This window comes from Argiope bruennichi, chromosome 5, assembly GCF_947563725.1.
Source record: "Argiope bruennichi chromosome 5, qqArgBrue1.1, whole genome shotgun sequence".
NCBI classification, from domain to species: Eukaryota; Metazoa; Arthropoda; class Arachnida; order Araneae; family Araneidae; genus Argiope; species Argiope bruennichi.
Window position 1 is genome coordinate 135,954,789 of NC_079155.1, and position 13,083 is coordinate 135,967,871.

Genomic DNA, 13,083 nt, shown 5'->3' on the forward strand with positions numbered 1-13,083 from the left:
TCATAAGATTATTACTTTAATTTAAATATATTTCACTCCATTCAGATAACCATGAAAATGATGTTTTATTTTAGATGCCATGCCATTAAATATTTTTGCTAAAGTATCATTAATTCTTATAACTTTTAAGTTTAATAAATACTATTGTTTCAAAATATTTAAAATTACGAGGAAAACCAAAGAATAGTTCCTTGACTACAACCACTTAATATATATAATTTCAAATGAAAGCTCACGATTCCTAGATTTGTATATAAGTCACCAGCCATCTTGGCTTAGTTGAATATTGAACTCGATGTGATTAACCATGGTTCAAATCTTTTTAATGGTAGCTTGGTTCAATCTTTCATTTTAAATGTTGTTTATTGCTAATTTATGTTTCTAGAGAATAATAGATCTTTTTTTACATTTCTGAATAATTATTCCCGAATATTCTTCGAATACATAGAAGAATTTTGAGATGCCCTACAAGTTGTGGACAGTTTTCCTATTCTCGTATGTTACGATATGCTTCAAAATAATAAATTTTATTTTATCGTTAAATTGTATTCTGATTTCTTTGCAATTTTTTTTCCATTTTTCACTAAACCTGAGGTCATTTCGAAGTCACTTAACTCGATAATCGAAAATATTTGCAATGTTTTTCATTTAACTTGTATGTCAATAGATATTTCAAAAAAATTTGTGAATATCGCTCAGTTATGCTGACTTCATAATAGAGTATAGAAGACTTGAGTCAGGTTTCAAAACAGGGACTTTTTTCTTTTACGAAATTCCTGCAAAATCATAATTTATATTCTATGGATGCATGCAGTTTCGTTGTGTTTATATTATTTTCTTAATTCTCATTTATAGTACACGATAAAACATATGCTATTTTACAAATAAGAAAATGTCTGCAGAAATAATTTCAAAAACGAATTTTTATTCAATTTAAATTTGATTTATTTCATGTTAAGAAGGACTGACGATTGTTATTCCTTTTTAACACGCATTCTGATATGCTGGAAATTAGAAAATTTTAATTCCTGAGTACTTCAAAAAAAAGAAATATTTTAATACTTCGAAACTTAATTTCTTATTTTATCAATCAATTCAACTAAATTTGAGTTGAATTTAAATGTGTGGGAAAATGCGAAATATGTGGCTTCACAAATTCAAACTCCCTTTGCGTTGTAAATAATTTCAGAAAAATAATTACCTTATTACACGATAATTTTAATTATGAATGAAAGATTAATAGGAAGAGTAAAAAAAATTAAATGAAAGCTATTCTGAGTTTAAATATATTAATAAAAGTAGCTCCAAAGAATAGTTTTATTCGGTTCATTGTTAAATTTGACGATATCTAATATGGCGAATTTTTAGCGAATCTTAATGCTGTTTAATTTTTAATAAAAATGTCTATACTTGCGCATACGAAGAAATAAAATTGCTAGCATGTTGATACCACCTGAAATGTTAACATGGTTTTTTTTTAAACAATATTCTTTTATTGATCAAAATATGTAATTTTAAATAATTTTGATTTCTAATAAAATGTATCAAGAAATTCTTAAGAATCTCTATCTGATTTTATGTTTAAATGTTAAAAATTTAAAACATTAAGCATTTTAAAAAGTTATTTTTATTATTATTATTGATTTTCCGTTTCTATTCAGAAATCTTTGGAGAAGTCCTAATGTACGCTCTTTATACAACTTAATTCTTGCTTTTTTTGTATTCCTGTACCTGCACATCGCTATCTTCTATTACTTTAATGTTGAACGGTAAGTACCAGATATTTTTTTCTTTTCTTTCTTAGATTCCGTTTGCATTCAGTTTCTAGAAATTACTATGCTGTAATCTTCATTTGAAAAAAATGTATATATAAGCATACAATTCTTTTATTTTAATCGTCTACCATAGACTTGTTTATTAATCACAATACGTAAGCATACCATTACTTAACCCATCTTTGCATGATGATAGAAATTTCCATCATAACATCTAGTGAACAAAAAATGAACTCAAAACAGGTGTACTGTAAATTTATTGACTTTTTCGCACCAATTGCGTAATAAGGAACGTAGCTGTCAAAGAATTTAAATGTCACAATCATTATAGGAGGTTTGAACTTGCCATTTCGCTGCTTGTTGTGGTTGGAAGAAACTTTCTATTTCTTGAATATTTTTTATAACACATCTGATTTCTTTTTCTTTTCTTTTCTTTTTTTCTAATAAATACGATAATGAGTGGAGGAATTTAGAAGAGAGGGACATTGAAGATTTCCTTTAATCTAGAGCAGGAATTATCCTGATTTATTTCACAAAAAAAAACCATGCAAAGGAGGGTTAAAAATCAGTAAACAATGTGATCTGAATCATGCCGCAGAATATAGAAATGCGCCAGTTGATCATTTATGATATGCACAAATTTAAACTGGATCACTGATCAATTTATAATAAAGGTTTTTACTTTTAAATATCATATAAAGCCTAATGATGATAATCCGCATGGAAAAATTTTAATATTGTTATAAACCTAATTCAATTTTGAAAGGTATTCACTGATTAACAATTTAAAGTAAACAATACAGCATGATATCCATATTTTCCTCCCTTTTGTTCAGGGCAAATTATCATTTGCATTATTTTATTCGTTTATTGACAATATTTTTTCTATTATTAATTGGACGATAAATTCTTATAAATTGAATTTTAATCGTTTTTTCTTCTTTTTTATTACTCTGCTTCCATTTATTTAAAATATTTGGAATAATCCCTTTTTTATTTTTACTGATTTTATGAAAATTTCTATTCGCTCATATTTCTTCACTCTTTATGACATATACTTTATTTTATGTCTTCATATATGTGATGGATTTTTACACTTTTGTGACGCAAATTTTTATATGAATTTTATTATGATATTTGGATAATCTAAACATTTTAACTGTACAGAGTTGACGAAATAAATTCACTGAACGCAGATTTTATTGTTGATTATTTATATTTAAGCACAATAATATACATAATTAACTTTTTATAAAACATATTACATTAATACAATGTCATATGTTCTGTATCATTTTTTTTATTTCTTTCTCGAATTATGTTCTAAAATCACATAGCCACATTTTTTTATGTTCTCTGGATAAACATTTGAAATTTTTAATTGAAATAGTGTGTTCGTGTTTTGCCTTCTTCTCAGTCTAGCTTTTGAGGAATACTATTTATTATAACTGCATTATAACTATTTTCTGTGCTATTCCGATTCAAGAAGCTATTTGTGTTCCAGTCAGGTGCAGTTTTTATAATTATAATTAAATTTAATCTTATTTTAAAAATATGTTAGTAAATTGTTTATAGTTAAACATATTTCTACCTTTAAAATTACATATTTTGCTACTTTTTATTCATTTGATCATGGTTCAAAATTGAGAAATCTGTTCCAAATAATCTTTTGTAGTAACATTATGCAAACAAAACTAAATTGAACTATTTTTTAATTTTTCATTTGTTCTTTTATTTGCTAAAAATTGAGAAATCTGTTCCAAATAATTTCTTATAGTAACATTATTCGAACAAAGCTAAATTGAACTATGTTTTAATTTTTCATTTGTTCTTTTATATAAACCTTTACTCCCATTGAGACTTTTAGGTCGACCCAACTACCTTAATAAAAAAATATGTTTAAAAAATAGTTGATACTTAAAAAACTAAGGGATATATTCGATCAGGTTGCGTAAATATTTTTTAAGTCCATAATCCAACTCAAATAAAGTTTTTTTTTAAATTTAAATTATGATTTTATGAATAATTGTGGCATTCTATTCGTTATTTTATTTTATTGTGATTTAAATTTTAGGTTAAAAAGAGATTTAGCATTGGTTTCATGGTCATTTGGTCAGTTTCACATTGTTACTGCCGTATGGATTGGCATCAACTTATCGATTGTTTTCTTTTTACATCCTGTCTTTCGATTCTGGGCTTCTTCTAGAGCATTTGCGAAGAAGAAGGGTAAGTATTAAGTATTTTTGGGTATCTTTAATAAATATGCCATTGAAATAATGTATAGTCCAGAAAAATATGGGATAAAGTAGAAATGAAGTGATTTCTGTTGTCTCAAGTGAAAGATATGATGATAGTAAGATAATATTCATATGATTCAAGTGATACTATTCATCTTCTTTATAAAAAGTTAATTTGTATTTTCATTATTATTTTATATTTTTAAGCTTACTAAAGGGAAATATTTTCCAAAATGTTTACAAACATTTTGAAACAAACATATTTAATTTTGAAGTCAGTGTTGCTTTGCTAGATCTTTGATCATTTTTGAAAGCATGTTACATTTAAAATGAAAACATCCGCATATTTTATGACTTTCAAATTCAAAGCTTAGTGTTATGTTGCAAATGGAAAAACTGATTGTTATATAGTTCCTTAGAAAATATATAATTTAATTATATTGTGATTAAGATACGGCATTTCTTATATTTAAAATTTCTATAACGAAAGAGAACGTTGTGCACAAAAAACAAAAGCTTCATATGATGATAGAATTTTTCATATGCTTGTGAAACTGGTAGAATCGAGAGCTGAATGTGTTTTCTGCTCGAAACATTTAGACATAATTTTTATGAAATATGAAATTTAAATTTCCAGATACTTTGGTGTCATATTTTTGATCTTAAAACGCACTAACTTCTTTGAACTGTGATTTACATTTTATATTTTGCTTTTGGAAGTAATTTTTAACTAATCAAATAAGACTTTAGAGAACCTTAAGATATTTATTTTTAGTTATGAGATTCAGGTCTTTAAAATGATCTCAAATACCTTAGCTAAAACTTAGTCCTTCCAGTTATTCTCGCTTTGTGTATAAAGAAATACAAAAGACCATGTTAGCACTATAAAATTCAGACTCCGACTTCAAGTACATCTTTCCAAAAATGATGATTTGAATAAATCATTTTTAGGACTTGATTCAGCAAATATACTTATGCTACTTCATTCATCTTTACAGGATTTGTATGCCACGATGCGCTGTATTTCTCTCTTAAGCGTTCCCTATTCTATTTGAATTTTTTTTTAATTCCCTAAAATTCTAATTGGATTTTTTTTAATCCTTTAAATTCTACTTGGATTTTTTCGTGTATTTTTGTTGTTGTTATGTGTGAACTTTCCATGACAAAAATAATTTTTTTGTTTGAAATTAAAAAAAAAAAAAAACTATGAAAAAACTAACTAAATTACATTCCAATATTTCCTTCATACCGAATCGTCGTTTATTGCCAAGAGTTCAGTTTAAAGATTGATTGTTGTTGTTTTTCTGTAGTTTATTTGGCGCAAGAGTCATATTTGGCTTAAAGATTGAAAAGGTTGCTGGATAGAGATTCGATTGACCGCTGGGCTGTTGTATGGCAAACCTCCGTCCACTCCTGCTAGATTTGGACGGAGGTTTGAAGAGGATATGGTGGTTCACTTTTCACCTGCATTTTTTAATCGCGTTCTAAATTGAAAGTTGAATCCTAAAAGAGCTCCAATATAGTTTCAAAACGGGTCGTTATTTTGACAAAAGCTGAAAATCTCAGTTATTGGTTATGTACTTATGCAATTTGATTACGCTTTTATTGAAAGGATTTAAAATTTGAATGCAAAAACATAACATTGCAGATTTTTTTTTTTTAATATTTTGTCAAACTCTTTTATCTTAGGGAATTTCTCATTTTTAAATCTGTATTTAACCATAAATTTATTTTAGCTTTTAATTAAATGCTACGTTTTATTTTTTACTTCTATTGCTATTGCTTAAAAAAGAAAAGAGCATCTCATATTCTTAAGAGAATTTAATTGATTTTTGTTTTTTAAATTAATATTTTTATTAATTTTAAATAAGCGTATACAGAATTAAAGAACGTAAATTCTGTATTTAATGCATGATACGTCGTTAAAGGATTCAGTTAAAATAGTAATTCATTTAAAAGATTTAAAAAAAGAACGCTTGTGTGTGACTTTAAATTTCTCAGTTGTCATGTGAATGGAAATGACCATAACCCCCCCCCCTAAAAAAATTTCTTTTAAGACCAAAAATGAATAAGCTTTGAGGATGTCGTAATTAGGGTTACGTGCAGTTGTGGTTGACTCCAATTATTGCAACATGTTAGAAAAATAATTTTATTTACTTTTAAACTTAAGAAATGAAACAAATAATTTTGATTCACTACAAGCTTCACCGAGGCGAGTGCGCGAACATTCCGAAGAAAACGGAGAGAATAGCTTTTTAGAAGCATCGTGCGTGTCAATACCCGGATGATGTGCAGCGCGCCATTACGTCACACACAGCCTCGACGGAGACTGTAGTTTACAGATTCATATGGAAAGATGATAGGCATTCGCTACAAGATCTTTGGAGGAATAATGTCTGAAATGCGTGCCCCATAACACTAGATTTGAGACTGAATAGCCATTGGATATTTTACGTATCACCAATGTAGCGCATATCTAACTTTTTTAAACTCATTATTTGATATAAAGGAAATAACTCGCAATTTCTTCGCAAAGAAGATATCAAGTTTACACCAGTACTATAATTTACTCATCCTTTATTCAATCCTGAAAGGTGTTTTATAATTCTGCTTTTCAGTACCAAAGGAATGTAATTTAAAAAAGACGATTTTCCAGTTACAACAATTTTGTATACAAAATCTGATATTACATCAAGTCATAACTAGGTAAATTTATTAAGAATACACTTTTTATAATTTATTTATTTTATAATTTATAATTATAATTTATTCAAATAACGAATTGAAGTTTTTCCATTTTTATTTTTCATTTTTCTGGAAAATTGGTATAAAGTGGCTTACGTTTAAATTAAAGAATTAATTTTAAATTAAATTAAAGAACGTTTCTGAAATAAAGAATTTATGATCGCTCAATATTTAGAGCTCTGTATGTATAACGATGGATACTTTAATCTCTTTATAGATTTTGTGATTCAATATTTTGCACTTTATTCATTTCGTATGAAACAAAAACAATGGATAAACATGAGTAGATATGAAAGTAATAGATATTTGAATCTTTTTATAGGCCTTTATGATTTGATGCTTTGCACTTTATTCATTTCGTATAAAGCAAAAGCAATGGATAAGTATGAATGGATATGAAAGTAATGGATACATTAATCTCTTTATAGGCCTTTATGATTTGATATTTTGAACTTTATTCATTTCGTATAAAGCAAAAACAATGGATTAGTATGAATAGATATGAAATTAATGGATATTTTAATCTCTTTATAGGCCTTTATGATTTGATGTTTTGCACTTTATTCGTTTTGTATGAAGCGGCTTTGCTGATAATTCCACCAAAAATAATCATAGACTGCAATATACCACCTGCATCATCTTGCGCGTTAGTAATGGAACAGGTCAGTATTGTATTCTTTTTTTATAAACCAAGTATACATAAATATGAGTTAATAGAGTATACAAGTTAAGAGTTAAATAAGAATTTAATGTTGTCTTTATTTCTCTTACATTTACGTTATGTTATAATTAATACTTCTCTCATTCGGTGAAACATCAGAAATCTATTAATTAATAAATTGCAAAACCATTTAGGGATGATATTCTAAATATATAAAAGATCTGGTTTATCTTTCTGTTCGTTTTAATCGTCGCTTTACACTCTTGGATCGTTTTATATATCGAGATGAAATATGGGTCACAGATGGATTATCCCAAATGGAAATTTTTTTAAAGCTATTTTAAAATTCGAATTAATTTTTATTAACTTGATTCTAAATGATAAATTAGAATTAATAGTTGGGAAATTTTAGGAATCATCATAATTTTGTTTGCAATTGGAGAGCTATAATTTTTGTATCATTCTAGAGTTCAGTACATTTCTAATTATCGTAACTTGAAGTTTGTAACTGAAAATTGATCTGTGCAACTTTTCTAATTTTAGTGTGTTTTCTATTTATTTATTTTACTGAATAAACTTTTTTTCCAAGTTGACCTACGGGACTTAATTATTAATTAAACACCAGGCTTATGCATTAGCATTTCGCGCAATATTTGAGTTCCACGTGTTGCCATTCAATAAAAATAACAATTGAGAGTAAATGAATTATTATTGCATACGAGTTCTTTTCATATTTTTATGTGGTTTTAAAGAATTCTTTTTTCGCTTCTGTATTATTTAGCTCAGTGGTATCTTGATATGATACTTGATAGTAATTGAATTATGCCTTCGGAGGCATTATTTATTTTTATTTCGCTGATAGTATACATAATAGGCAATATAATGTGGTAACTAAACTACAAGTGTTCAATATTCAATTCTAAGGGTCATTAATTATTACATGGGACCAGTTTAAATATCAAGATCAGAAAAAAAAACATTTATGTATATAGTTTGTAGATTATAAATTTCTTTTTCAAGTTAATTATTTATGGTTATAAGAAAGTAGTTTTTTTTTACAAATCTGAAATCCAGTAAAAATCGCTTATCTAGTAAAATGGTTAAACGTTTAACAGATAATGGTTTCAGGTACCATATATCTGCTATAGTTATAAATAAATTTGTTGAAATTAAACAGAGGAATAAAACGTTAGGTTTAGTAGATAGTTGAACTAAAGATTGAAACAACAATATTGAGATTGAATCAAGTAATAGTACTGAATTATTGCTTTCCAAAGGAGCTCAGAACTGAAATTTATGGAAATTCCAAGTAAAAGTAATTTTACAGAGCGAAGAACTATTTTAGAATATTTAAAAAAATTGCTCCAGCAATAAATGACGATTTAGAGGAAGACATAAAACAGCTAACTGAATGCAAGAAAAGTTATTTAAATTCATAAGATATCACAGCTAGCTGGAACGAAAATGGACCTGTAATATTGCTAAAGTAATATGTTTTTTGTATCAGCACAAATCCAAAGTGAATACTCACTTTGGATTTGTGCTGATGTATGTTACAAAAAGATGTTATGTTACAAAAAGATGTGTATGTTACAAAAGATGTGTATGTTACAAAAAGATTTTTAATGCTACTTGCGATGGAAAACAAATGACGGAATGTATTCCCAGTTTAAATGAAATTAGAACGTAAAACTAAAGCAATCTACGGGAAATATACGTGACCATATGCTCATCACTGAAGTTTTCGATGATTTGCTTCCAGATTATCAGTATTTCCTTAGTGTCTGTGAATATGTACCTCCTGATAAACAAGGTATTAATGACTTTATTAATAGATTATCAATTGATAGATAAAAAAAGATTGAAAATGCACAGACTCAATAAGGAAATGCTTTCATAAGTAAGAAGTTATAGAAGAAGAAACAATATGAGTCAAATGCATGCAAGCTGTAATATCTATCAAAAAAGTGCTTTTCAAAGACTTTGATTTAAAGTTAAGTTTTCTATGTGGGAAGCAAATTATAGAGCCAAAACTTTTGACAAAGGCCAATTCTCGCCTACAAGCAAAGAATAATTTAACCAAAAGAAAAAATATAAGATTTCATCAGTATTGTTTAGCTGTTGAAAAATGAAAGTAAAAGCAGTTGGCATTTCATTTTTATTGGTCTAAATTCTGTGGTTAGGCAGCACATGATATACGACAAAGCATAGATTTATAAAAGAATGCTAAGTCTTATAAAAATAAAGATTGTATTGGAAATACAATAGATGCTTTTGGCAGAGATAGTTTTCAAAACAGAGCATTTGATGAAAGGAATTATATTCCAGTGAGTTGAAAAATGTTTTATATTTTCTTAATTTAAAACGAATTCTCATTTTCGTTAGCTCAATAAAAGAGAAAGTCTGTGCAATCGAATTAGATAAAAAATTTGCAGAATCATGAACGACGAAAAAAAAAAAAAATTGGAAATAGAGCGGATAAGTTATGCAAATTAATCCAAAACAAGTCTTTTTGGAACATATAGTGATAGATTATTCGTAGTCATCACAGTTTTTTAATACAAGCTAATAATATCATCTGCATTTTTATAATGCATTTATTCATTAAAAAAGGTTTTATACATCTAAAGAAAACGAACTTTATTTTCCTTATGCTCTCTAAATTTTTAATTCTCATAATATTTATTGACGTCCAATTAAAAATGGTTTATATCCTTTGATGTATAGTAAGAAATATTCAACATTTTGGAACTATCTGATGAAGATAAGCCAATAATGACAACGTAAAATACAGAGCAACATAGACTACAGCGTTGATAGCAGATATTGATTGATAAGACAGATCTATTGCTTAGTATAACATACTGATGCCTGGATTAAAAGCATTTTGGCAAGTAAAAATATAGTTAAGACAATTATGATTTTCAAATTATTCGATCTTTCATAGTCTTGAAATATCTTTTTTATATTTTAACTGCAAATTTCATTTTCATCGTTTCATTCATTGTCATTGATATTAAACTGTAAAGGAAAAATATTAGCATTTTTTGTATCAATTTTTACTTATATATATTTTATTTCGCTTTATATCTATATTGACATATGTTTTGTATTTCTTCCATTTCAGTTTAGACTTTTTATGAAGAGTTATGCATTTGTTCGAGAAAACATTAACAGAGTTTTAAAGTATAAGCTCCATCAAGGTATTGTGAAATCTCAATTGATTCGTATTTTTCGTGATTCAATCCTGATAAAGCCATAAAATTATACAATGCCATTAAAAATTAAGAAAATTTTTGTTTCTGGTGTTTATCGTTAGAATGACAATTTTAATAAAGTTAGATTGCATATACGATATAAAAAAATAGCTATACAACTGTAATTTATGTATAAATTATCGTGTGCAACCATCATTAACATCAAAAGATTTAAAAGAAAATCAGAATAAAGCACAGACTGGCAAAAAATGTGGCCCTCTCCTAATCTATAGCTCTCGCAATATTAATTCAAATTTCAGTTTTTATAACATAAGGTTTGGTTAGATTTAGTTTGAATAAGTTATATTGACTTTTTCTTTAAATGCATCACGAGGTCCTCTTGTGTACAAGGCCGGCCACCCTGCCAACCACTGTACGAAGGAGTATTGACAGGAGCATCACGTGGGTTATTTGGGATGCAGAATACTTGAAAGATTTGGTACTTACCTGCTCTAAATGTCACCATATTATTCAGAGGATGTTCGGTTCTCGATGTCATATTCAACGTGACTAAGTCCACTTGCACAGAATCTGGAATTCCTTGCCACGAATCCAGATCTTAAACCTTTCCTCAGGCCACCGCAGTCTAATCCAAGATTGATAATCCAGTTTCTAATATGTCAGTTGCTGCCGGAAATATGCTTGAAATGCTCAAGATCTCTAGTAGAATCAATTCATTCAAAGCAATATAAATCTTCTGATATTGTTGATGCTTGCCTTTAACAGTACCTATCATTAAGAATTGAATTACCAATGTCTCTTTTGATTTCACTTTTTAATCAGTCATTTCTACTTTGTGTATGTGTAACACTAGCTACACATTTCTACCTGCGTTTTTCGATAAAAATCTGCTTAGTTTAATTTCATCTACTCGTTTTTACATTTTTGTCAGATAGCTTAGAATCTTTACCTAATATAATACAGAACACGATCTAAGTGTAGAATTCTCCCAAACAACATCAAATTTGAAACACCATTAGCTGATATTTAATGTCAAATCTTGATAAAATATTTCACTTACTACAGGTTACAAGGATGACGATGATTCATTCAGTTGCTTTCCCAGTGCGCAAATCTTAATTGCGTTCGAATATTACACTATTTAGTATTTCAGTAGCAAAAATGTGTCCCACTGAAAATTTTAATACTACAAATAAGATGATTATAAGAATTCCCAAGACTGTTAATCCTATTGTGATATCTCGGCTTTGAGAAGAAAAGATTATAAATATAAGACTCGATTTTTCTGAATATTCACTGTGTGTGTTGGCTAGCTTTATGTAAAACTTGCCGTCGATATTCAAGACATTCTCAAATGTGTGTGGTGTTAAAGTGTGGGGTGTGGCTCTGATGTTTTCCTAATCATCTAATTACGATTCAAAACAATGAGATCCTTTCTCAGTGTAGTCATTGTGCATAACATTCTTTTCATAGTTAAAATCTGGAAAAAGCATTTATTTAAAACACCTACAAAAAATAAATTCAACTTAAACTAAACGTTAAAGCTTCACTAGAATAAATCCGCTGTAATCGTGCGCATTATGAATATGACAATTTTTTTAAAAATTTTTTGACTTATTTAAAATATTGATAGTCATTTATTAAAGAGCCTTCCATTAATAAACAATAAATAAATCTAGAATCGAACATTGGTATTGTGATAATACTTTAAGCATCTTTACTTTACGCAATTGCATCATTAATTAAAATTGGTATTACTGAAAAATCAACTTTTTGAAATTTAAAGCATTGCAAAAGTTTATTGCATTATCATACGCCAAAGCTGCCTGGGAAAAAAATAGATTTATTAATGAATTTTTATTTAAAAATAGAATTAAAAGTTTGATAAATCCCTTTCAGAGAACTTACTACTGAAAAACATATTAGATCTGATTGTTCAGGGTGAAATAATTTGCCTGATCATGAAAATTTTGAATAATTTTTAAATTTGCATGTTGCACCAAATAATATGCAGGCAATATTCCAACCAACAATCATTATCATGTTAAAAGTAATAAAATCCTTAGTACCGTGGATGAATCGTAACAAGCAATTATGACAAATGTTAAAAATGCATTCCAGTTTTTTGAATTTCATCATTTTTTAATATTTTATATACGTTAAGAAGTTAAAATAAGCCTGCTTGAAAGTAATTACTAAAGAAATTTCATAATTTTGGTAGCTCTTAATGATCTCTATTTTTTTCTGTACTTTTTATAAAATATGTACTGCTTTTGTTTTTCCATATTGAAAAATTAAAAATCTCTGTTTACGATTTTTTTTCAGATGATGATGAGGAATCAAACTCACCTCCTTGTCTAGAAGTAGGAAAACTGATATATTTTTTATTTGCACCTACATTAATTTACAGAGATAGCTGTCCAAGGTACAAAAAGGAAAAATCCTTG

The 13,083-nt window shown here is 27.6% G+C and overlaps 1 protein-coding gene across 1 annotated transcript in view; it reads left to right on the forward strand.

The window, feature by feature from the left end:
- Positions 1 to 13,083, forward strand: part of LOC129968124 (sterol O-acyltransferase 1-like) — a 114,808-nt gene that overhangs the window by 90,694 nt on the left and 11,031 nt on the right. The window contains exons 4-8 of the mRNA XM_056081945.1: positions 1,662 to 1,769; positions 3,850 to 4,001; positions 7,292 to 7,419; positions 10,546 to 10,621; positions 12,962 to 13,061. Coding sequence (XP_055937920.1) covers positions 7,306 to 7,419; positions 10,546 to 10,621; positions 12,962 to 13,061 — 290 coding nt within the window. The 5' untranslated portion in view covers positions 1,662 to 1,769; positions 3,850 to 4,001; positions 7,292 to 7,305. The remainder of the gene's footprint in view (positions 1 to 1,661; positions 1,770 to 3,849; positions 4,002 to 7,291; positions 7,420 to 10,545; positions 10,622 to 12,961; positions 13,062 to 13,083) is intronic.